General features: G+C 33.7%; 1 protein-coding gene across 2 annotated transcripts; it reads left to right on the top strand.

Annotated features, from left to right (window-relative positions):
- Positions 1 to 9,831: 9,831 nt before the first annotated feature.
- On the top strand, positions 9,832 to 27,383 carry LOC141707488 (uncharacterized). Of its 2 annotated transcripts, XM_074510681.1 has the most exons (24): positions 9,833 to 10,289; positions 10,873 to 10,982; positions 11,513 to 11,585; positions 11,933 to 11,994; positions 13,217 to 13,358; positions 15,767 to 15,982; positions 16,092 to 16,158; positions 16,766 to 17,165; positions 17,521 to 17,668; positions 17,774 to 17,934; positions 19,860 to 19,959; positions 20,890 to 20,964; positions 21,080 to 21,214; positions 21,586 to 21,675; positions 23,948 to 24,124; positions 24,234 to 24,338; positions 24,422 to 24,580; positions 25,401 to 25,445; positions 25,550 to 25,771; positions 25,932 to 26,038; positions 26,231 to 26,287; positions 26,406 to 26,466; positions 26,537 to 26,791; positions 26,948 to 27,383. In XM_074510681.1, exons 1-23 carry the CDS (start codon positions 10,149 to 10,151, stop codon positions 26,696 to 26,698), a joined length of 3,015 nt encoding a protein of 1,004 aa, XP_074366782.1. In that variant the 5' UTR covers positions 9,833 to 10,148; the 3' UTR covers positions 26,699 to 26,791; positions 26,948 to 27,383. The 2 variants fall into 2 exon arrangements, with proteins under 2 accessions (XP_074366781.1, XP_074366782.1); XM_074510680.1 differs by having other exon boundaries at positions 9,832 to 10,289; positions 26,406 to 26,791.
- The last annotated feature ends 601 nt before the right edge of the window (positions 27,384 to 27,984 follow it).

The following is a 27,984-nucleotide window of genomic DNA, read 5'->3' as shown; positions in this document are numbered from 1 at the left end:
TCAATTTCACCATTGGTACTCACTTGTTCACAATTTCACGTTCTTAACTTGTTAGTCCTTTGATCCTAATCTTATCAATTCAACAGGGTAATTTATCTTATCAACAAAACCTTGAGAGATAAACAATTAAGTTTCTCTTACATCTTTTAATTATTTAACGCACAAGGTATTCACCCTAATCATCCATGTCATCACGTACGTAATCTGAACAACATATTTTACAAGAAAGTCGCAATTTCTCGTTCTCGGAAACGTATTCCTCATTAGAGTAGATTTCCTTTGGTCCGTAGTGCATCCCTGACGGGGTTAGTGATTTACAATTCTCGCCATATGCCCTTGTTTGCTTCCCATGCGTGAGAAGTAGATGGAACTTTGCCCGCTAGATTAAGGGTATATTGATTTCTGCTTGAAAACCTCTTGCAAAGAACAACAGTACAATGAAACGACTATAAAGATTCAAAATTCAACAAAAATTAGAGTTGAAAAGAAAGAAGAAGTAAGGATTTGAATATGAATGAGACAACCACATTGGTACTTAGGATGGCCAGTCTTTCGTACCATATGGCACACAGCACATGATTAGGTGGCGTCCCACCCGACTCTTCGTCATTCCGACAAAGTATCTCATCATAACACTGTTTGTCCCGATTAGAAAGAAAAACTTGAGGGGAACAATTAAATTTGAAAGGAATGCAAAATCCTCCGTTTTGATATCATCAGAAAGAATTTATTAAGAAAAGGAGTTCATACATTTTTAGGAATTAAAAAGGAATATACGCTGTAATGTTGAGGACAAGAATGATATCATTGATCACCATCCACATTTCACTTGTATTCATCTTTCGAGTTTGATTGATCATATCCCAATTGAATCATATAATAACTTTAGAAGTATGCTAAAAATTGCCTTCGCAACTAAGCATGATGGTAGATTCCTACTTGTTAAGTCTCGCGTCTGTAACGTCGCACCTACACGTATAATACTTTAACAATTCAATCATAATAACGTTCTTATCAGATAACTTTGAGTTTCCTCTTTTTAATTTGGAATAACCATGAATCATTCAATATAACGATCATTTTATTAACAATATTCTTCTTTTTAGAAAGGTCTGGAAATCTTCCCAATCTTCTTCGGTCGTGCTCAGGCTTCCATTAAATCCATGAATTCCTTAAACTCTGATAATCCCAGTAATTGGATGAATAGTTACTCCATCTGTTGGTTTTGTTGTTAATCTTATCAAACGATATTCGTACCTTCTTGTTAGGAATAACCAACTTTCTCATAATCGCAGATTACTTCGTCCTCGGAATTAATAATACTAAATCTAAAATAATATCCTTCCAACTAATCCGAGTCTTTTGACAAACAAGAAACTCAGGTAGTAACTTGACAGCCAATGTTTAAAAATCATTTTATTCAAAAAGGCTTTTAGAAATTTGTAAAGGATAATCTTTTTCGAAAATTTGTTTAAAAAGTTTGAAAGAAAAAAAAAATCACAAACCTGGTTGTCCTTACTATATAAGTTGGTTGTTGTCCTTTCTTCATATAACAAGATACCGAATTAAAGAAACGATCACATAAAGGTCCGTTCACTTTAATCTACCTTTTCTCCTTCATCGTATCCATTTACCTTCCTTAATCGACGAAACTTTACTTATCGTTGCACGTTATCTTATTCGTAGCTTCCCATCAAGGCTCCCATACTGGTAATACTCCCGACATTATCGTTGCAGTAGTTAAGTAAAACAGGCTATTCAATAGTCAATAAGTCTATTTTATAGAACAAAGTTTGCTCGTATCACATCACATTACTACTTTATATATCGCATTTATCATATCACCATCATTTAGTTTCACAAAAATCTCAGGTTTATACTTTTCTCTCTTACCCTTTCAAAATTCATCTAGTTCATCCCATACTTATTCACGAGTGGCTTAGTCACTAAGGGCTTCTTTTAACCCGATAACAGCCATCCTCTGAAACACTTAAATCTCCTTTCTAAACTTTGTCTCACCTCTATTTATATCTCAAGCGCTCACCATCTACTGTAGCTCTCGAATCCATCCTTGTAGGTACAATCGCTTCATAGGACAAGTTCTAAACTAGGGATATAGAACATGATGTAGGGTAAACTAAAGAGATATACTCACAGCCGAATGTCCAGTGAAACAAGAATAAACAGATGGAGGTTCTTAAATAAGTAATCCCATATCAAGAGGTGGAAAAAGTAACGTAGAATAGCTTGAAGAAGTACAACCGTTATAACAAAAGGTAATGCCATTAATACTGGTGTAGGAACAATGTGCAAATCAAATCTGAGAGAAGATAACGATCCTCGAACGAAAAGCTCCAAACGATCAATTGATGTAGAGAAATCAGGATCTGCCCTTGCCGTTGCCTGGAAATCACGTCGCAAGCTGAAAATCCCGAATCGCAACACGAACCGTGCCGGAGACCTACTATACCATCCCGCTCAACCTCACAATGTCTTATCTTTCTATTTCCTATTCCTAATCCTAACCCTCTACCCAATCCCGACAATCTAGGCTTGTTTCAGTGACTTATAACCTGTAGCTCTGATACCAACCTGTGGCGCCCTCCAAACCCGGGTCAGAAGTTTGGGGTCCACAATACAAACACAATATATTAACCTGTATAAAAATATTATTTATAATGACCCTGCTTCATAAAACCACGGATCACAACAGGTTAAAGTATGAAAACAAGCCACAATCTTAACTTTTATTACAACGTACCAAATCCCAACTAATTTAACTTACAATTGATAATGAATTCATTCTTACAATCTGACTATCTCTATACCACTTGAAGCTTCTGCTAGCTCGACTCAACTCATCTGGAACCTTAGCCCGCACTTTGGACTGAGGAACTTCACTATCACCCATATTCTTTTCAACTATAAAATATATAAAAAGATTTGCAAGAGTGAGCTAACTAGCTCAGCAAGTCATAATAGTGATAACTGAGGTTAAGCAATGATCAAATGATATTATTCCAAGGATTCATGTTCCTTTTTAACTAATCATTAGAATTGGATATTCATTTTAAGTTTTAAAAACCAAGGTTAGGCTGCTGATCAGTCACGCACTAACCCCGAGCAAGCACACAGCACTGCTCTAATTACTGGATCCAAGGCCCACATTGGCCTAACTTGACCATTATATGGTCTGGCCACGAATCTGGTCCACATATATAAAACTATCTAATCCTAAAGCAGTTCAATATAATAAACAATATAATTCGCTATCACAAGATCATAATCAATGATGAGTAATCATTTGAATAAAATGTAAGGAAACTCATGAATATCACAAGGGTATATCAGGGTATGTAAAAGAAACAGCTTTTAATCTGTGAAAGAATCAGGTATAAGACAAATAGTGATTTTTTTTTTCAAGGTATAGTTCTTTGATGTTATAAAGAATGGTTGAAGTATAAAAGTTTCTGTGTTTTCAAACAATTTTGTTTCAGCGTTTTGTGTTTGGTAGTGATACCTTTGGAAAGTAGTATCATATTTGTGTGGTTTGTATCCGAGGATCAGCAAAAGATGGTTTTATAAAGAATAAGGCTTATGGCTCAAGATCAAGAAAGATCAAGGTTCAAGGGTAAATTGTTTATAGCACTTGCAATTTAAAACATGAGTTATTTTGCATAATAACGACATGTTATAAAACAGTTCGAAAATATTTGCGATGCATTTTGGAGAAAAGTTCAGAAATACTTGCCTTACAGGCTTTACAACTATTACTGATCAATTCTGATCCGATTCTGCCGCTCAGGCTTTAACGTCCAACCACTATATCACTTTGGATTCGACCTTGACACTCAGGTTTTTCTGTTGAAACTCTACTGAGCTCGCCGACTGATTGCTAGGTTATCTTTAGTCCATTGTCCACTTTCAGTGTTTCCGACTATAACCTACAGGGTCGAAATACCCTACGTTAGACGTCTATGTATGCTTGACATATCCTCGATACTAATTCTTACCCAACGATATTCAAACCCCGACTCGTAATCATTCATATTAGAATAACACAGACAACAATTAAGGTTCACATTCTCGAGAAATCAGTTTGGTGTTCGTTTTTCAGAAAATTCGTATACTTGTCATTTTATAAAATTAGGGTTACTGTGTTTTGGTCAAAACATACAACACCACATATAATCAGGTTCTGTATAAAACATACGTATAAGTATTCATGTATACTCGCTCGATGTCCCGATAATCCTCGGATACGTTTCCCGTATTTCCGTGGTTTGATTTTCCGGAAATCGGACAGCGTCCCCTTTGTTTATCGGACTACCCGTCGAAACATCATCGACGTCAATAACACAAATCACAATCCAATTCGAATCACGACAACCAGTTATAACTTACAAATTCCAATCACCAATACAATTTAGTTATTAATTATTATTACTCGCATGTTTATATTTTTATTTGTAGGACTCAGAATAAATTCATCACCGTCCACCGTCTGCTCGCCGAGGCTCATTGCCGACGGCGGCAAAATTTGGAGGCACCCGCTTAATTCGGGTTCCCGTCACAAATTCCACCGATGAATTTTTAAAACGAATCTTTCTGCATAATAAACTATTTCATAAAAAGGAAAAAAAATTCAGATTGTTGCAGAAATTAATCCAAAAGTCCTTAGCCAAAACACGCAAACAGCCGAGAAAGAAAATAGCCGGAATTCAACCGGAAATACAACCCAACCGCTGCACAGTTTGAATAACAGCAACACAGCCAAGATACACACACACGCTAAACACACACACAAATATACACAATCACACACACGCACCCAACACCACGATAACCAGAATACGAGCAGGAACAGGGAGTCCAACAACATGCGGAGTACGGCGGCCGGACAATCGCCGGAAATCACGCCACCGCAGAAGGCAGAAGGAAACGGAGAAACGCCGGGAAAAGGGAAAAACGGGAGTAGGATAACAGGGATGTGGGGAGAGATTGTGTGGAAGAATCGAGAGAGATATCGGGAAAGAAAAAAAATGAAGAACCGGGATGAGAGATTAAAGGGATCGAGAGGAAGAACTGTGAAACAGGGGGTGTATAAATTTATTTATTATTATTATTATTATTTTACCAATCAGCAGTCCACACGTCTCAAAGTATTGCCACACAAAGTTTATGGCGTGCCACGTGTCCATTTCTGTAATTATAAGCTTGATTTTTGTCCCGCACTCGCATTTTAATGAACCAAGTTGCACAAAAATAGTCTCGGAAAATTATCAAAATAGTCTTAAAATATTACAAATATCCCGAAGTTTAAGAAACATAAATTTTGTAATTTTAAAATAATTTCTGAAATGCAGTTTATATCCGCTTTTAGCAATTAAACGAATCGACATACCGGTGAAATTAATTCCGAAAATTTCCAAAATAATTTTTAAAATTCTCAGAATATTCCAAACTTATATAAATATGAGTTTCATAATTTTTGAAGAATTTTAGAATTAATTATGGCTTTTACCATTAAACACACTCATAAAATCATTTAAAGATAAATAATTAATGAAATATTGATTTTTCAATTTTATAAAATCCTAAAATAATTATTGTAATTATAAAATCATAAAAATAATTTTTAAAACATTCCCAATATTTATGCAAATAAATTTGCACCAAATCCACTTTTAAAAGTAAAAACAATTCAATACAATCCCAAAATTAATCGCGCGGACAACCCGGTGCACTATAAATCACATATAAATAATACTCAAGCATCATATAGTGGTCAAAACCAACACACATATTTTATTTAATAATTTCCATAATGATCACATATTTAAATAACTCAAAAATACACGAGTCGTTATAAAAACCTATAGGGTGCAAGTGGGTTTTCAAGAAGAAAACTGACATGGATGGTAAAGTACAGACCTATAAAGCGCGACTGGTGGCAAAAGGTTTCAAACAAGTTCATGGTATAGACTATGATGAGACCTTTTCACCAGTTGCTATGGTCAAGTCCATCAGGATTTTGCTAGCAATAGCTGTTACTACGACTATGAGATTTGGCAAATGGATGTCAAAACCGTTTTCTTAAATGCATACATGATACAACCTGAGGGTTTTGTCGATCCAAAGTTTGCTAAGATGGTCTGTAAGTTGCTTTGATCTATTTATGGATTGAAGCAAGCCTCAAGGAGATGGAATCGTCGTTTTGATGAAACAGTCAAAGAATTTGGCTTTATTCAAAATGAAGATGAACCATGTATTTACAAGAAGGTTAGTGGGAGCCACGTGGCATTCCTAGTACTATATGTAGATGATATATTATTAATAGGGAATGCCATACCTTCTCTACAAGCTGTTAAAGACTTGGTTGGAAAATAGTTTCTCGATGAAGGACTTATGTGATGCTACCTATATATTAGGGATCAAGATCTATAGAGATAGATCAAGGAAATTAATCGGCCTAAGTCAGAGTACATACATTGACAAAGTATTGCATCGTTTCGGGATGCAAGAGGCAAAAAGAGGATATGTCCCAATGTCTCATGGGATATTGATCTCAAAAGACAACTACCTTTAATCATTATATGATAAGGGCCGTATGAGCAAAGTTCCATATGCTTCGGCAATTGGATCTATAATGTATGTGATGATATGTACTCGACCTGATGTTTCGTATGCCTTGAGCATGACGAGCAGATACCAGTCTAATCCTGGCGAGGGTCACTGGATAGCAGTCAAGAATATTCTTAAGTACTTGAAAAGGACTAAAGATTCATTCTTGGTGTATGGAGGAGATATACATATATGTAAAGTGCATACTGATGATAATGTTGCAGCCCCACTGACTAAGGCTTTGTCGCAGCAAAAGCACGAAGGTCATACTAGTTACATGGGTATTAGATATCTGGGTGATTGGCTCTAGTGTAAGTGGGAGATTGTTAGTGTTTGTGCCATAGAGACAACACTATTATGTTTATATTATGAAACATTTGGATTATTAATTCTAATTATACGAATTATTCTTTAGTAATCTATTATATCTTTATTTTCTGCGATAAAATGTTAGATTAATAAATGTCCTTGGAATATGATATGTAATTTTATATCTCTAAATACGTGAGTTAGAAATGAGATTATGAGAATAGTATCGATATTCCTAAAGATCCCTAGTCGAGTATTATTATTAAGGGACAATAATAATGCATTAAGACTAGTGTGAATGTTGACTGATGATCACATCTCATTGATCATAGGTATAGTGATACTAAAGTCAAAACACAGGCACATGTATTATATACATGGTGCTGGAAGACCCAATGTGAGATTTTACATGTCTGTTGTGTCATAAGTAATTCTCACAGTGATAATGATGTATTGGTCCTTAGACTTGAAATCATTATATTTCTATATGAGAATTAATATACTTTGGTTGCATTAAAAGTTAGCTTTGACCGGGTGATGATAAAAGTGTATATTGGGTACATTATGAATCATATGAGAAATATGAATGATCTAGAAATAATTTAACCCTCCTATTTTAGGAGTGATATTATTGGCCTCTTGTTTGAGTTAGACTATGAAATGCATGGTCATGCTCAAATGTTTATTTGATGTTATAGTCTACTCATCGATCAAGGAAACCTGGATTAAATTATGAAGAGGATGACAAATAACATGCCTCGAGTTTAATATATAATATATGGTTAAAAGGATTATAGTATATTGTACATTATATAGAAAAAGTTTAATCGATCACTGATTTAATTATTATTACTTGGGTAACAATGATGTATTACTAGATGCCGCTCATTGTTTATGATTTTAAATTAGATTTAAAATTGTTGCCAACGTAATAATAACCTAAAGGGTCGCACAAAGAATGATTGGAGGATTATTTAATTTAAATTCGGATTTAAATTAAATGTAAGTAATTCAAATTATTTGTTAATAATTAAGTGTGACTTAATTAATTAAATAAATAGAAATTCGAATTTAATATTAAAATAACTCTAAAATTAAGTTTAGGGTTGGAGGCCTAATAGCTCTTACCTATATAATATCTTTTTTCTAATAGAATTAGGGTTACACGTTTTATTTGATAAAACATAAACCCTAGCAGCTTGAAGAGAGATAGAGAGAGCAAGAAGGCGGCCTCAAGAACGTGCTAGTACACACCCATCCTCCAGGCGATCATTCGTGTGGATACCTTCAAGGCGTAGATCGTTCCAGCGACGGGCTACGTGGTGATCATTCAAGAGCTCCATCTTTCCATTAACGTAATGCTTCTTAAGGTAAACATACTAAACTACGAATTAAATATTATTTTTCGCATGGATCCTGCGGAGGGTTTCGAATTTTAAGATTTAAATTTACGTTTTCGTTGCATTTATGTGCTAAAAAACTCTTCAATACATACATACATACAAACAAACAAACAAACAAACATATATACATACATACATACATACATATATATATACATATATATATACACATGTACGTGAGAAAGATGGGTCTGAGTCATACTCACGTGACAATCCCGAGATTAAAAGATATTACATGTAAAATTTTAAGGGTGTATTTATAAATTCGATCATATTTTATATATTTACAAATATATTTTTATGCATTATATGAGAAAATAGTTTAATATCAAGGTTTTATCCAAGGTCATCCACAATATTATATATATAAGAAGAGAGTCAGTACAAGTACAAACAGTCTTAACGTGTAAACTCATCTCCCAACTCATACATAACTTTGGTTCAACATCGTTTATTAAAAAAATAGTTAAAATTATATTGAATACATATTATTTATAACAAAAATATATTTATTACATTTTATAATTTATTCTTAAACAATTTAAGACAAGTGTTTAACAAATATATAACTTAAGTTCTACACATATGTTGTGTAGATCAAATAGATAAAATAATTTTATATTGGTATTATTAATAAAATTATATTAAATTAATAATGATTTCTTTTTGCATAACCAAATTTAATATTGATGAACCTTAGAAGGACAGTTCAAAATTATGAAATATTTATTTAACAAAATTTTAACAACGGTTTTACACATTCTATATTAGATAAATAAAATTTTCATATCTTTGTACTCTAATTTGATATTGATGAACTTTAAAAGGATATTGAAAGATTAAATTATATGTATTAATTCTAACTATTATTTAATAAATTAAGTTGAATTTACGTGTGTGCGGGCACGTGTACTGCATGTGTGTCAGAGATTTATAAAGATTATAGAACTCAATTTTTTAAAAAATTATTAATTAAAATAAATAAATTTAATTTTACGAATATGATATTTAATGCTAGCAATTTTCATACATATTTTGAAATTACTTTTATATTTAAAATTAAATAAATAAAACTTAAACTGCTCGATGTTGTGCAGTTTCATTTGATACATGTTATTATATTTAATTAAAATGTTGTATTGATTTGTAATTTTAAATGATTAAAAAACCTAACTATTTTTTATAAAAATTTTAATCGAGAATATTTAATTTTATAGAAATAATTTACAATATATTATCTAATTATTATAAGAAAAGATTAAAATTATAACAGATAAAATTCGAAATGATTTAAATGACGATATTAATTCATAACTTAAGATCAAATTCTAGAAAATAACCCGTAATTTGCATAGGTTTTTATGCTAGTTGTGATATGGAATTTATATTTTTCATCGCTCATTTTCATATATATTTTTAAAAACTGAACAATACAATTACGATTACTTGCCCTGGACTTTATTTACACCATCTTTGAAACTCGGGAGGAACAGGACCAATGTATTGATTTATTATTGTGAAAAAAACACCTCGAGAAAATGAAAATGGGGATAGAAAAGGTAAAAGTAGGAAGGAGAAGCATATAAAGAACTCATCAAACCATCTTCTACTAAAACTCTTCAAAACCTTGTCAGATTCTCAATTCGATAAACATCTACTGTTCTTCCATACATAAATATATCAATCACCCATCATTTTGATTTTGTTCTTCAATTACATCAAACAATCTCACCCTTCTCCACACTCTAACACTCCACCGATCTGTAATTTCGCAAATCATCCATCTCATTGCTTCAAATTGAAGCGATTGCGATGGCGCTGACACAAGCTGACCTACCTACTATGTATACTCTTCTCTCCAATTCGCTCAGCGGCGATGATAGTCTGCGTAAGCCTGCTGAAGCCGCTCTTTCGCACTCCGAAAATCGACCTGGTTTCTGCTTTTGTCTACTCGTAATGCCTCTCCTCTCCTACTCGTTATTGATATGTATTAGTTTATATAATGTTTTTTGAGTAGTGGTTACTATTTCTAGGGTTTTAAGTTGGCAATGTAGTTGATTGTGTAGTTTCGGTGTGGAATTATGCTTTCGTTAGGTGTTGTTATGTGTTTTCAATGTTATTGAGGAATGTACACTGTTTTCTAGGGATTCAGGGTGCTAATGTGATAAATGTGTATATGATTGTGTGCTTTTGGTGTAGAATGATGCGTTCGGATGTGTTTTTACTGGTTTCGAGGGATGGAAACTGTTTTCTAGGGTTTTAGGGTGCTAACATAATGAAATTAATGTAATTTTGTAATTTTGGTGTGGAATGATGCTTTCGTAATGTGTTCTTCTGGTTTTGTGGACTTGGCACTGTTTATCTAGGGTTTTAGGGTTGAAATGTAGTGTATGTATTTATTCTTTATTATGCAATTTCGGTATGGAGTGATGCTTTCATTATGTGCTTCTACTGTTTTTTGGACTTGGCACTATTTTCAAAGGTTTAGGATGTTAATGTGTGTGTATGTATATAATTTTGGTCTGGAATGATGCAGGAAGTAATTACGGCCAGTGATTTGGCAGCTCAGGCAGACGTTCGTTTGCTTGCATCAGTGTATTTTAAGAATAGTGTTAGCAGATACTGGAGGACTAGGCGTGATTCCTCGTAAGTTGATCAGCACGTATTTTTTTAGATATTGATTAATGCGATTAAACTTAACAACCATGGACTTGAGGATCTTGTGATAGGTTTGATGAAGTGTAAATCTAGGCATCTCAAATTATGATGTTTGATAATCAGTAGTGTATTAACTGCTTATGTATCTATAATGCCAACAAATAACTCCCATCTTGGGGGAGGAACCTGGAAGAACTGTAGAAGTTTAAATACAGAACCATGAAGTTATTAGTTAACAAAGTAAGTATATTGTGATATGTTATACTGACCTGGACAGAACCTGCTACTAAAAGCTATGATCACCATCTAAACCAAACCTTAAGAACAAACTGAAAAATCAGTATTTTTCGCATTGCTGCAAGTGTGCGGGTTATGTTTGCTTGATCAGGCATATGAATGATGATACTCTACTTTTGTATTATTAGTGATTTTTTATTGCTTGGGGTTCTAATGAATGCATGGCGGGCTTGTGTAATTCTATGCATTGATATCAGCATTTTACTTATAATTGCCTGCAGTGGAATTAGCAGCGAGGAGAAAACACATTTAAGACAAAAATTGCTGTCTCACTTGAGAGAAGAAAATTACCAGGTAAATGTACTTATTTTTTCAAATCTCCACATGTCACTGTTGTTTTGTGCTGGTTTCAAAGGAAAAATATTTGTATTACATTCTTTCCTTCGTGTCATTTGACATCTAATACCTGAGCAAAATCTTAGACCTTATGTTGTATTTGCATATGGTTGCTAGTAATTGTCACTTTCCTTCCTTGTTTGGCAATCAACCATAATGTATTATTGGCTAGGAAGAAAAATTACACTGCCCCACTTGTTATTGGGCTTAGACTACCAGAGCTAGCTGTGCTGTTCGTTTTCAACTGTTGTTGTTTTTACAGAGCTTGACGAGGGTTGTCTTTCTAATTTTTTGGCGCTGTGCAGATTGCTGCTACATTGTCTGTCCTCGTCTCAAAAATTGCTCGGATTGACTATCCTAAAGAATGGTACATATTCTGTCACGTATACTTTTGATCCTAATTATATGGAGTAACAATACAATGATATAAGTGCCCGTTTGGTAACTTGGATTTCATTTGAAATTCTAGATTTGATCAAATAACATGTTTGGATAAGTAAAAGAATTTGAATTTGGATTTCATTTGAAATTCAAGACATTCAAATTTTAGTGCAAATATGAGAATTTGAAATGACAACTCAAATCATGTCATTTGAAATCCATCATTTCAAATGAAATGTTTGTTTTTAAACAAGGCATAAAATTAATTCTGGACAATTTGTACATGTTGAACTGGAACATGGAGGTTTTAATGCCTTAAAAACGTTAAACTCCTCAATCACGTGCATGAAATGCTGTTAGTTATGTCTTGGGAGTTTTTTTTTTGTGAAATCTTGATCTTATTCATACCGGAGGTATCTTGGTATTAAAGTTTTTTTTTTAATTTTTTAAACCACTTGCAGAATTATCATTATTGTTTTATGTCATGTCGATGGCACCTGAATATCGGTGTTACTTATTAGGACCAACAATGTATCAAATATACTGAGCTACTTGCATGAAATTAATTTGGGAATAAATTGCAAGTAAAAAGAAAAAAAAGAGAAGAGAATAAGAGAGAAATAAAATCAAAATCCATATTCAAACACCCACACACACAAAGGAATCTCTAATATAAGCTTTGAATACAAAATTTGTCTTCGTGCAATCAAGTAGCATCTTGCCAAACCTATTTACTGTATTTCCAAATTGGAGGACTGATCGAATTCCTCATGGTTAGTCATGTGCAACAATAACTGCCAACTATGAGGCTCTTTAGACGGTAGCAATACGAGGCAGAATAAGTGAAAGAAAGTATGGTTGGTCCATAGACTATGCCTCGAAAGTTAATTTGGTAAGAGAAATGTGGGTACCCAATACCCATACCATACTAGATTATTGTCCAAATCTAGTAGAATGTTTCAGCAAATAATCTGTTTATTTGCTTTCTATTTATAAACTGTTCTAATATCGTTATAATGTATGGAGCAACCTCAAGATTATACATTCAAATAAGTCAACTTTTTAGAAACATTTAAATAAACTTATGGTACCTTGCAGCTATGGCATATAAATTTTCAGCATGGTTTTTGAGTTGTGATGATTCTCTCAAAGTATGTATTTTTAATTGGTTAAGACCTAGTTATCAATTACTTGTTGGATCTTTTCAGGCCGGAGTTATTTTCAACCTTGTCCCAGCAACTTCAGTCAGCGGATGTTCTTGCTTCACACAGGATCTTTATGATCCTCTTCCGAACTTTAAAGGAGTTGTCGACGAAACGCCTTGCAGCAGACCAGAGGAATTTTGCTCAGGTATATACTCTATTCCAAGACGAGAGTGCGCACATCATATGTGTGTGTGTGCGCTTACCTGCAAGATTCCTTTAACCAAATATGTTGATTTTGATTCACGTGAGCGTGCGCGCGCACACACGCATACATATATGTACGTGGTTACCAGAAAAATTTCTTTGACCGGAGATACTTTTGATTCTTCTAATGGTCTAAGTTCAACAACTCAAATGATTTAAAATCTAATTATAGATTTCTAACCCCAAATGTTCTCTCCATTTAATCATCCTTGTGTATGAGAGTTGAAGATCCATGGGATGCATTTGTTAGATGTGTCATCTGTCGAGCAGCTAATACAATTAAATGGTTCTATTAGCGACACATACATCATCCCAGCAAAGGTCTTTTCCTTTGTGTACATACTTGATGTCAGCATCATAATCACTTACATTCTAGGAAGCACGGACACGGATGCGGCAACACGGGATATGGGTACAGGGATACGGGGATTCGCCAATTAGTAAAGAGTCCTGGATCCGGGACACGGCAACAAAAAATACAGAAGTAAAAAATATACGATTTTCTATATGTCAAAACATTGAACAACTTTAATTAAAGTGAATTAGTAATAAAAGTTTCTTTCACGGTTAATGATGAACTAAAATACGATATATTCTACTTTTTCATTAATAGAAGAATGTCTATCTCGTGTAAAAAGAGCAGCTTCCGCTTCTGGTTCATTAAGAAAGAGATTTGCCATCTCTTGAACATCTTCCACATGTAGTGAAATCACGATAAAAACAAAGTTGGACATATAATATATGAGAATGTCCGACACGTATAAGGCACCCTTTTTGCCGTGTCAGTGCTTCCTAGCTTACATTTATAGCAGTTTGGTCCTGTACAAGGCATGCATCATATCTGCAGTTTGATGCTCAATCATACTTTTCGTGCAGTAAAGTTATTGGCCTATTGCTAGAGTGAAGGGAGGCGAGTTGATCACCTTAGAAAGAGTCTTATTTCTGGAGAGAGAGGGGAATTGATCGAGTTAGGGTTCTTTGGGTTCTGTTTTTTATTCCTCATCTTGTGCAGTTCAGTCTCTGGATATACTAGGCAATCTTTTGCAATTTGCCAGTATTTTCCAGTTGTTTGTTTTCGATTTGAAACTTGTGTGCACGTGCAAGTGCAACCATTTGACGCACAAATCTTGTGCTTTGCTCGTGATTAAGCACAGTTTTCACCATTGTTTTAAGAGGTGCTGGGGCTTTCTATATATTTTGGTATTTTCAAGTTATAACAAGTTGAAACTTGTCAACTGTTTTCTGTTTATATTAGAGTGATCCCATCACTGGTTGGCATTCTTGATGCATGACAACATATGGTAAAAAGGAAAACAATAAAAATATAAGTTTGTGAAGTAACTGCAAAAAATTCACTAGCCCAAGGTGACTCAACTGCAGAATGTGTACTTTCTTATAGTAATCTAGAAACCCAAGAAGGAAACAACTCCTGTTTTATCTTATTACTCTACGATTATAACTAGATTTCTAACAATCTACATATCTTATGTTAGAGCATCTCCAGCGGTTGGCACCCTATTTTAATTTATCCTTTCTTCTAGATCAATTTTGGCACTCTTTTTTGGAATAACACTGCAATGGTTGGCTCCCCAAGATGCCAACTTCACTAACTTGTCCTATCTTACTTTTAAAATCTTATCATATATAAAATATTAGAGAAATGGTACTATATTCACTATTGGGGTCCACAAAAGAGGTTGGCACCCTACTTTACAGGATTCTAACTTTTGGCACCCCAAGTTGGCACCCCATGCCACCTCACTTGGCACCCCAAGGGCACCGTTGCATGACTTGTGATTGTTCAGGTAGCAGATTTTCGTGTCTTTTGAGCTGGAGTTTCATCGTTTGTGATACAATAACTTGGCAATGATCAGTGGTTATGCCCTGACTGTGACGTTCTTGACTCATTTACTGATATTTATTGAATTTTTTATGTTATTTATTTATTTTATCTATTTAAAATCTGATTATCAGTTGTATGTATTAATTTTCTTATGTGCCATTTGATGCAAATATGGATGTGCATGTTGTAGCCTGTATATATAAAATAAACAGAAATTATATTATTATCTGTGTATTTATAATATTGATCTCCTTGTACACGTAAAAGGAGGATTTTGATTTGATACTTAAGGTCTTGGAAGTAATAATGCTTTTAACTGCTTATGCCATTATAGTAGTGAGAGAGGAATGATAGCTACTGCTCCTTAATGCTATTATGCTAATATTGTTTATTTCCACTCCATGTCCATTTTCTTCCATTTATCATCCTTTGTACTGTTCCCCACTGTACCATGTGTTTTTTTTATATACTTATATCACATGGTTTCCTGAATTCTTTCTTGACAGATATCGTCGCAGTTCTTCGATTATAGCTGGCTGCTGTGGCAGAGGGATGCCCAGTCAATACTGCATGGTTTTTCTGCAGTTACTCAAAGTTTAAATGCAGATGATTCAGAGACGCATAATGATCTTTATCTGACATGTCAGAGATGGTTTCTATGCTCAAAGATAATACGCCAATTGATTATTGCCGGGTTCCCTGGTGACGCAAAAACTATGCAGGTACCCATGCAGTCAAACTTGCTGTTCTTGAACATAATATTTTCATTACAACAGAAGATCTCTATCTCCCATCTTATTAATATCAAAACACATTTTTTAATTCTCTCAGGAGGTTCGACCTGTCAAAGACGTCTCTCCTTTGTTTTTGAAGGCCATCGAATCATTTCTTCCATACTGTAAGACGTCACCGTTTTACATATACTTTGTAGCTCTACGTAATTTATAATTTTTTTCTTAGCATGTGTGTGGGTACACATGATCATTCTTCAAATAATTGGCATTGAAAGAATTCATAAACCCAAGCACTATAAAGCACATATGTGTTGGAAATGAAGTTGGGTGCAAATGTGCAATTATCTGGAATCATTTTACTTGGAGGCTAAATATTTGTTTTTTCACATTACTTCTCTTCAGCTTGACTGGATGTACGTTTCCAATTGCCTTCCTCCGAACAATTGCCATTAATATTAAGATACTTCATAGGCTTATTTGCCCTTTTTGTATAGTGTTTCCTTTAAACTATTTCATATTGTAAGGGATAACCCTTTTAGAGACATCGTGATGATATCATAAATTGTTTCAAGGATTAGGTTGAAAATTGAATTGGCTTTTGTTTGGCTGATTGCTAAAGCTAACTGATAGTATACATGATGGATGCTTGGAAGAAACAGATACTTTTGAATCAAGTTGTGATAGTATTGTGTCCAAGCATGAATATTCACATTGCACAATTACCCTCCACTATTATGGTCGAGTGCTGATCAGCAGCTGTCATCACTGCAGATTCAATTTTTGGGGAGAAACATCCCAAGTTTTGGGACTTCTTGAAGAAATCGTGTACCAAGTTGATAAAGATTTTAATCACAATTCAAAAGTGCCATCCTTATTCCTTCGGTGACAAAAGTGTACTCCCAGTTGTCACAGACTTCTGCTTGAATACGATCATAGATCCTAGACCAGAGCTCATGTCGTTCGAGCAATTTCTGATTCAGTGTATGTCAATGGTGAAAACCATTCTTGAATGTAAAGAATACAAGCCAAACTTGACTGGTCGCGTTATGGGTGAAAATGGAGTTACATTTGAGAAGATGAAAGAGAACATGTCTAGTCTTGTTGCTGGTGTGGTTTCTTCACTGCTGTCAAGTGAACGAGTGGTGATTTTATGTAACGTATTGATAAGGAGGTATTGACAATTTTCTCTTTTCTTGATATCCTGCAAGTGTCCAGCATAAATGATGGAAAATTCTCCATCATTTTACTTGACATCGCCATTTTTTTCATTCTAAACTAAAATCTAGGCTGTAATTGGCATGTCAATATTCTGCTGCATCTGCGAGTGTTTGCAACTCTAATCTGTCCTCCGACTTGTCTCAAAATACTTTTAGAACTTACCTTGTGAAAAAGGCTCTTATCTGTAAGAATATTTTCTGACTTTTCATAGCTGTCAAGTTTGTGATCTTTAATTTGGTTATATTTTTGCATTTGTGCCTCAATTTTATTATGTTGTTTCTTAGCCAAGTTTGACACCCGTGAAACAGGTATTTTGTACTGTCAGCAAGTGATGTGGAGGAATGGTACCAGAATCCCGAGTGCTTTTATCATGAACAGGATTCTGTTTTGTGGTCTGAAAAACTGAGACCATGTGCTGAAGCACTATATATTGTTTTGTTTGAAAATCATAGTCAAGTATGTGGAAGTATTTATTTGCCATGTACTTATCTGTTTTCTTGACATTTTATAATGACAAGTTTTCCTGAATAATAAATCACACTAAAAATCATTTCTATACAGTTGCTAGGTCCTGTTGTAGTTTCTATTCTTCAAGAGGCAATGAGTGGGTGTCCCTCTCCAGTTTCTGAAATCACCCAGGGTTTACTTCTCAAAGATGCTGCTTATGGTGCTGCTGCTTACGTGTATTATGAGCTATCAAATTACTTGAGCTTCAAGGATTGGTGGGTTTGTCCTTTTTCATCTGCTTATATATAAGTTTATTTCCTTACTATGTCATCCAATTTTCATTTCATTGATGTTCCTTGCTTGAATATTTTTTTGAATAATTTTTTAGCTTGAATGGTAACAACTAGCGATGACAAATTGTGTGGAAACTTATGTATCAGGTTTCATGTTGCGGAAGTTATATTAGGTGACAAACTGTGTTACCACTATTTTTCTTCAATTTAACTCTAATTCTTTTCGGCTTTAAGTAGAGTATTGTAGATTCCCCATCCCCGCCCTCCTCCCATTTTTCTTAAAAGAAAATTAAACCAAATTATGTCCAGTAAAAAATTTGCATCATCCAGCTGGAACATCTGGCGTCCACTATTAGCACTTGATTTGTTGTCAACATATATGGCCAATTACCAAGATGGAGGCTTGGATTTATTGAGTTTTGGTGTATGTTTCTTACATTTTACCTCAAGGTGGACTCTTATTTTTGAAATGGATGTGATGTGGAACGGAAGTGAAGAATTTCTGTATATATATTATATAAATTTAAATACATTTAGTGTAGAGATAGAAGTGTATCTATCCATCGATTTTATATATGGGGGCTAGTTGTACATTCATTATGTAGTAGGTTATAAAATAACCCCACTTGATTTGGGCCATAGTCCTCTAAGTTGTTTTATTAGGATTTTAATCTTCTGTATAAGTATTGTAATCCCCGCATTTTGGCAGACTTGGTTAATATACAATGATTGTTTTATCAGTATTGATTTGAGTCTCTTCTTTGATTGTGATCCATAGTTACTTCTCCCTTCTGATTTTGGAAAACCCTTGTGCAGTGGATTATCTGCAGTTCATCCAACCAGTCTTGTCATTCGTACAGTGTTTATATAATTAACCATTTTTCTCTTAAGTTCTCCTCCATTAGGATGGGATTTGTTATCTCATTATGCATTATATTTGTGTAATTTTTGCATTTGTTATCTTCATTGATACCTTGGTTTTATAGCTGGTCAGTGCAAAAATATTTTTCTGTAGGTAATCATGTTCTTTTCTGAGGTAGGTATGATCTCTAGTCTCTAGATGGCATTGCATGTACCTTTTATTATAACTTACTATTTCTCCGCGTATAAATTTAGACATGTATGTCTAGACCAGCACATTGCTTTTGTTCTCTGGTGATACAAAAATAAAGTTTAACACCCATAGTATACATGATAGAGAGGAGAGAGTAAGCTCTTAGTTTGGGTTGAACTACTTGGAGCTTGTTTAATATATAGAGGTACAAGTGATGGAGGCTTTGATTTTTTGTTTTGCTCTTTATTTTGGTTCAGCTTGTCTGAGGACTTCAAAATCAATCATTCAAATACTTGTGCAGTCATGATTCTGTTCATATCTTAGAAAATATACAAATATGTTTGTTGAGAACTCAAAGTTAAAGTTACCCGTCATTTTAATTTTGTGCAGAAGTGTGTCATATATTCCAAATCAAGTATAGATGTATGATATGCTTTATCACCAAACAGAGTAGGCTGGTAAGTGGTAATGAGTCCTTTATGCGGGAGATAGACCCCTTCACATTAATTGTCTGCTAGTTAATTTCAAGAAGACGATTTATGACCAAGTCCTGTAAGCCCTGTACAATTTGTCAATTTCTGTTGGCTTCTTTACCTAAGCAAACAAGCATAAGTGAAGGAGGGAAATAGATCACCGTATATCCCAAACAAACAGAGACTTAAACATACATTTTCAACGATTTAAAGCTTTGCTGAAGAGCTAGTTTATTTTATTTTAAGTTTTTGAAATCTTGGTAGCTTTGGTTTACCATCTGATGATCAGAATGTATTGAAGTTTGAACTGATTTATTACGTAGTGCTTTACTCTCAGGCGGATGCCTAACACAGTCTCCTGATTTGTGATACCCTTGCAGGTTTAATGGTGCATTATCATTAGAGTTGTCAAATGATCATCCTAATATGCGGATCATTCATAGAAAAGTTGCACTTATTCTTGGGCAATGGGTCTCTGAGGTATAATTCATCTATGAGCTTGCTCATGAGGATTCAACTAGCTGTTGTGTTGTTCCTCATATTTTTTTTTGCAGTATTGCAATGTCTATAATGTTAGATAGATCATAGATGTCATTATCATCTTTTGTGGCTATGTGTTATATGAGGTACACCACACATCTGATGCATAATAACTTGATATAGATCACACCATGTTAAAATTTCTAATAAACGATAGTGAAACTTAACAATTACCGTGTTTATGATATACTGTAGAAAATTCAACATGCAAGTCGTTTTGTAGCTTATGTATTCATATATCGCGTGGGTTAGATTTTAATAACAATTGTAGAACACATTAGATATAAACTAAAATACTAATTATTCAGAACATAGACATTGTACAATAAATATATTAAATTTAAATAATGTAAAAGAATTACTTACTGAAAAGCATGCGTTTCATACCTGTGTAAATAGATATGTTAGTCTTTATATATATGTTTGTGTGTTGTTTTTTGTGAACAAAAGAAGAATAAGCAACTGCATAGATATATAGATAAAAAAATGCTAAAAAAATATATTACAACTTTTTAATACATATCATCAAATTAGTTGCAAGAATAAACGTGGACAAAAGGATGACCAAGTATGTGATATTATGTTAGAAATCAAATCACAATATACTGATATTTCCTCCATATTCTGAGTGTTGGGATAACCTTTCTTGGTTTTTCCCTATATGTGTGTGCGTGTTTTATATAAGTTGTGCTGGTATCTGGGTGCTAAAAGTGTTTAGGCTCTCTGCGTCAGTTGTAAAAGTTGAACAAAGAGATTTTTTAGAAACCAGATGTAAAATAAGATTTCTTTACAGGTTAGGACACTTGAGTATCTTTTCTGTGCTTTATGACTAGCATGAGAATTCTCTGACCGAGGCCAGCTTCTTTACAGATTAAAGATGACACGAGAAGAGCGGTTTACTGTGCTTTAATTAGATTGCTTCAGGACAGTGATTTATGTGTCAGGGTATGAATAGATAAACTCAAATCCCATTTTTTCCCCTCAATCACACATGTTGCCTGTTAAATTCTCTTTGCTTGCTGAAGCTGTTTATTATTTTATATTTATTCAACCTTTCCAGCTAGCGGCAGCTCGCTCATTGTATTTTCATATTGAAGATGCGACTTTCTCAGAGCAGGAGTTTTCTGATCTTCTTCCAATATGTTGGAACTCATGCTTTAAATTAGTAGAGGAAGTTCAGGAGTTTGACTCCAAGGTAATAATTGTTTCTCTCGGTTATGTCATTTATAAAAAATTAAATTCTAACCCATGCCACCATTGTGGTTTGAACACTTGACCTATAATTACCAACTGGAGGGGTATCCTCTAAATCTAACCCTTACGCATAAGTTAAAAAATGTTGAGGTTAATTTTTGCTGTTTGGAGATGCTTGTAAAGAATTTGGTTGTTAACTGATAATAACATTTTATCTTTTTTCTGTTACATTGTTATAATAATATTATACTAATTACATAAAAAGGATGCAATTTGTATGAGGCTGCATTTTATCTTTTTGTTAATCTTTAAATTGTTGTAAATTTTTTACCTGTTTCATATGATTAAATTTAATTCTACAATTTGTTTCAGGTTCTAGTTCTAAATACAATCTCTGCGTTAATTGCCCATGTCAGTGGGGTCACTCCATATGCCAACAAGTTGGTGGAGTTCTTTCAGAAGGTATTAGTGTAATTTTCAAAGATTGGTTCTTTCATTTCGGATTTCTCAAAATAAGCAAAACTTATATAGTGTATATTTGTTAGAGTGTTAGCCTAGTATTTAATGATTTGTTAAGTAATTTTTTTATGTAAGATGTGTCCTAAATATCTTGAGATTGTACCTGTAATATCATTTTATAACAATGGTTTAGTTAATTTGTTTATGTAAAAAATCTATTATTTACATTAAAATTTAACTTAAACTATAATATATTATTTACATTAGAATTTCTTTAAACTAAAATGCTTAAATCTTTTGTCTACAGCATATGTATATGATATAGTTTATTTATAATCTATTAAAATTTTAAATAGTGTATAACTTTAACAAAATAATGAATTATATAATAAATATAATTTAATACCCTTGCTTTGCACGGGCTATACAGTGGTTATAATATTTTATTTATGCAATCTTATTTAAAATTTAATAAGGATCAAATAAACCCCTCTAAATTCAAATAAATCCTTGTGATGATTCAGTATAAGCCCCTCTAGTTAGATTTTGTTATTAAAGGTTAAAAAATAGCTATGAAATTTGATCTTAAAGTTAGACACTTATTTAAAAATGATATAAAAAAAATCTAACAACACATATTGAAATTTGTATGCTAACATATGAATCTTACAGTTATGTACTATAATATTATATAGAGAAAATCACTGAATTACCTATACTTTATTGACCCTTGGCCCGTTATACTGATTGGCGGGTTTTTGGTCCAAATTACTGAAACCCACTACGACCTTATTCATCTCCCTTTCTCTTTGTTCTTAGCTTAGCTGTGTGTATTGGTATCTTTGCCTTCTTTTGTCATCTGTATTATGAGATGTATCGTCAATAAATATCTATGCATATATACAAGGATGAGCAATTTATAGTTTGAAGTTTCCAAATCAATATTAGACCTGTTACACCTGTATAAATGTAAACTAATGTATGGCATATACTCGTGAATATCCATAGCTACGAAAAAGGAAAACTTGGATTCATATGCTATCATGAGTAGTGGGTGATATGCCGTAGCCTGTGACGCGTTTCTTTGGTACGCCTTGCTGTCGTGTATGTTGTACACGATTCTGCCACTGGTGTGTTTAGTGAGACGCGATTCTGCTACTGGCGTATTTAACATTACACGCTTCTGTCATTGACGTCTCTATTGATACACTAATATCAGTATTGTCAGTACCGTATGGATGGGCAATTTGGGTCACCCAGCACGCCAATTGGTATTCTTCTCTGTAAAAAGTAGTTATTTCGGGCCAACACCCTTTTATGTAAGAGTACAACTAATATCTGATTAGTGAAACAAAATGTGAATGGTCATTTGGCCAACTAAATATTAAAAAAACAGACTATAATTAATGCATGAATACAAAATATAAAAAAAAATAATCATAAATGTGCAAATTGAATAATGAGATAACATATTATACAACATGCATATATATATATATTAATAAGATGAATATGCAAGTTCAAGTATTTTGTGTTTGGTACATTTTATGGATTCAGTTTTGCAAATCATTTGTCAATTTAAAAAAAATTGCCATGTTTATTGTAACATTATTAGTAAATATATTTAGAGAATTAATCATACGCGAGGTTTTAATTACCCAAATACTAGCTCTTGCGATTTATTTTAATTTAAGTAATAAGTTTTAATATTTTTTTTCCAAATTTCCAAATTATTTTATTTAACCGTAATTTTAAACAATGAGGGCTACTTTGAGCCTCTTTAAACCACGAGGGTCGATTTGCTCTCAGACCCAAACCAGATGGTGATTTTTGCCCCTTAACCCTTATGTAAAAGATAATAAAAAGTTGATTGCCTAATACCAGATGGTGTTTTTTGCCCCTTGACCTATATATAAACAATTGATTGCCTATTCCCGTGCTCCGCAGCAGGTGTTTATTGGATTTCAGGGTAAAAGTCAGTCTGTAGAAGCAATGTACAATGTCATATCAAATTAAGGCCTATAATTTTAGTTGGTATTGTATGGTGTGATCATGTGATGATTAGTCACGGTCTCAAGTGAAATGATAGTAGCTATATGCAGCATATTAGGTGAAATAAGTTGATATGTGCTACTTGTAGTTTCTGCAGGATAATGCATTATACATGTTTCTCTAATCTCTCTTTTTTTAAAAAAAACATTCTAATAACTATAAGTGTCATTTGTGTAGTCTGTTTTGTGTGTGTTAACACCAATTTCTTCATCTTTATTCCAAGGCATGGGACGAATCTTCTGGTGAAAACCTTCTGCAGATTCAGCTTCTTACTGCTCTAAAGAACTTTGTTGTTGCACTGGGTTATCAGTCACCTCTGTGTTACAATATGCTACTGCCCATTTTGCAAAGTGGACTCGGTGAAAATAGCCCAGATGAACTTCTGGAAGACAGCATGCTGGTTAGCCATTCCTATGTTTCATAAAATAATAGTAATAATAAGTTAGAGGTCCATTATGTTATGTCTTTTATATGTTCAAACAATAATGTGTAATGTGTTGATTCTACAGGTATGGGAAGCTACGATTTCTCATTCTCCTTCAATGGTACCTCATTTGCTAGGACTCTTTCCACGTCTTGTGGAGATCTTGAATAGAAGTTTTGATCACTTAAAGGTTTGAACAGAAATTAATGTGAAGTCCAATTTTTACTAATCACAAAATTATGTTTAATGATGAGGGTAATATCTGAAATGTAGGTTGCTGCCAATATAACTGAGGGATACATAATATTGGGTGGTACTGAGTTTCTAAATCTTCATGCTTCTAGTGTTGCCAAGCTTCTTGAGTTCGTTATTGAAAATAGCAATGATAAAGGGTTGCTATCTCTCCTTCCAACTGTCGACCTTCTAATTCAGGTACTTTTTAAAAGAGAAAGAACTTCTCTTTTGGACATCACTTTTTAAACCCTGTGAAATGACAAAGTTTCCGTAACTCTTTTCCAATTTAAAAATCCTATTGTCCTTTTTATTGATTTCTTAAGTTAAATGTGAGGAATAAATGAAGACAATAGGGCTGCCATAGCTTAAGCACAAGCAAAGCGTATGATGTACAAAATTAATATTAACACTATTAAAGGCAAATAACGTTGTCCAAGATAAACTAGTTCAAGTCGGTATGCAACATAATAAGAAGTATTATAAAAGACACACAAATAATAATTTAACTAAAGAGAGAACACAATTTCTTTGCATCACCTGCAATGTATTTGTTAATATATGTGGCGCAAAATATGAAATCATAGGTCTTACTATCTAGTTCTTATGTGAGTATATATCAACGTAAGTATACGATGAAAACTTTAAATTTATTTATTATGCATATATTGTGGAAGATACTGATTTAAGATAATAGGGTTTTAACAAAAAAGAACATACTGTGTGTCTGTGTGTTTGTGTTTAATCGATGAAGAGGAAATTAGATCCACTGATACCTTCAGTTAATTGAAAGTTAAATTTTTTCTTGACGTTTGTGTAGCGGAAAGTGATATGAAACTGCATTATGTCCAGCATTGCAAAAGTGATTTTACAAACAAAAAATTTAAGTGAGAGGAATAGGTCTAGTACCAACTTAGATTTTTAATTAGGATGTATTGAAGAGCAAGAAGTGATTTTGTCAGAATTTTCAGCTTCTTGACGTTATATATAACATTGTTTATTTGCTTCTGTTTTCTTGCAGTGTTTCCCTGTGGAGGTACCCCAGTTGATTAGCAGCACTCTTCAGGTAATCGCTGTGCTTCATATACGAACGTGATTATATTGCACAGTTTGCATTTTATGCTTGCATATACACTTTCACGGACTTGTATTTTCACTGAATATTTGTAGAAATTGATTGTTGTATGCTTGATTGGGGGAGATGATCATGATCCTTCCAAGACAGCTGTGAAAGCAACTTCGGCAGCCATTCTGGCGAGGATTTTGGTAATGAACACCAATTACCTTGCACAGCTAACATCACAGCCACCATTGTTGGCACTCCTCCAGCAAGCAGGCTTCCCAGTTGAAGAAAACATACTTCTTTGTCTGGTTGACGTATGGCTTGACAAGGTCAGTTGGTGCAAGAGATGCATGTTTTGCCTGTATTCTTTGCTGCAATATTTCTCTAGGAATACACTCAAAAATATTTTTTTTAATCCCACGCTCTACTGTGAGGTAATACTGCCCTTAGTTATATGTGATATTTTTAATACTTTCTGCTTGATTGCAGATTGACAATGTAACGTTGATTCAGAGAAAGACATTGGGTTTGGCCCTTTCTATTATATTGACAGTAAGATCACCCCAAGTACTTGACAAGCTTGATCAGATCTTAAGGTATTTGTTAAGCTTCCTACTCTGTAGGCATTTGCATTTAAGCACATAAATAATCTACGTGTAAAGTTCTTACAAACTCCGTTGCCTATTAAATTGTAAAATATATGTTTAGCTTCTTACTTGGTAGACATTTGTGTTCAAGTTTAAAAAATAATTCTTGTTTAAAACCTCGTCACATCTTGAATTTAATAGTGCTTGTACAAGTGTTATACTGGGCGGAAGCGGAGACTTAAGTGAAGAAGAGTCCAGGTTGGATTAGATTTTAAAGTATTAAATAACTTATGAATTTTTGTGTTGGTTCATATAAGTCTGATAACTAAAATCTGCCCTGTTTTCATCTCTTAAATTATATGAAATCAATTAACAGTAGCGACAATATGAGCCCTACCAGACCTCAGTTCCCCAGCAAAGAGTACAGAAAAAGACAGGTAAATATTCAAAATTATATACATCAGAATTATATATCGTGTTATCTATGGACTTTTTGGTTCTTTTTAGATCAAACTATCCGATCCTGTACATCATTCATCACTGGAGAACTCTGTGCGAGAAAACCTTCAAACATGTGCTGCCATTCACGGGGAGTCGTTTAATTCGGCAATTGGTAGAATGCATCCTGCAGCTTTTGCTCAATTGAAGCAGGCTTTAAATATGACATGAGCTAGAGCTAATATACCAGACATTTGATAATGTTGTGTCTTGTTGTCTTCAATCTCCAGTTTTTTCCTCATCCTAAGGAGGAGTCATACGGGGGTAAACTCTCTTTCCCGTGATAATTTTGGTTTTAAATTTTCCAATAATCTTAATGATTATAACATGTACATTATAAAGATTCAAGGGTTAATATATTATTAATTTCTGAGCCCATCTCCAGCTACAGCCTAAATCTGACAATATTTATTTTGCCAGGTGGCAACTAGGGTTTTTTTGGCTTGGGCGTGGGTTTGCCACAGTTTTGGATATTCGTTAAATGGTTGGTCTTGGGGTTTTTTTCTCATTCTTTTCAACGACAGAAGTTGCAATTTCTGTACAGGTCCATGAAAAAAGATCAAAATATTGTAAATAGTGTGGTCCTTTCATGGCATAATTTTTTAGGCACATGAGGATTTGCACATCAGAGTTTCTCAGTTTTATACATGTGTGGGAGGGTAGAAGAGCTGTTGAATGTATACGGCCCAGTGATTAGATTCATTGATTTTTGTTGTGCTATTTATGTACTTGAAACATAATTGTTTTGTAACTGTTGGAAACAAAATTGCTTGCAACTGTTGGAAACAAAATTGCTTGTAACTGTTGAAAGCTGAAAAGTCAATGAAATGATGATTTAGTGTTTCACAATTTTTTATTGTGTGATTGTTCCTCTTTATATTTATTTACTTTTAATCATGCAACACTGAACACATGAAATTGTACAATAAAATATCAGATCATGAAATTGTGCAACAGAAAAAGAAAATCTGGGATGCTTGTAGACTGCAGCTTTAGAGGTGATACCACACCACTATGTAACTTGAGTTAAAATTGTTGCAAAATATAAAAAATTGCAATAACAACCTTATATATTTCCTACCAAATAAACGAATTAACATGAATGTTTACTTGTAGTAGAATTGTAATCGAGAAAGGTTTTGCGCAGACCAAAAAGTGTAATATCTTTTTGCATGATATTTTTGTTGGCCTCATTTCACGAGGACTTGAGGTCTGCTGGTCAATTTTACGAGGCTTACACCCTAGTTCAGCAAGAATGGATCTCCTGTCCGTGGAATCTGATTATTTTCCATCTTAAAAAATGTCGCAATCTAATATACCTGGACAAATATTATACCCAAAAAATAAAATAAAAAGAATAGAGAGAATTTTTGAAGGTCTCCAAGAAAAAGAAGAATTTTGACCAATAACTTGAGCTTGCTAAGCATGCTTTAACTCTCCATTAATAAGATATTGTC

Source organism: Apium graveolens, chromosome 2 (genome assembly GCF_009905375.1).
Source record: "Apium graveolens cultivar Ventura chromosome 2, ASM990537v1, whole genome shotgun sequence".
In the NCBI taxonomy this organism is placed as follows: domain Eukaryota; kingdom Viridiplantae; phylum Streptophyta; class Magnoliopsida; order Apiales; family Apiaceae; genus Apium; species Apium graveolens.
Note: the sequence above shows the minus strand (reverse complement) of the source record. Positions and strands in the feature narration are given on the sequence as shown.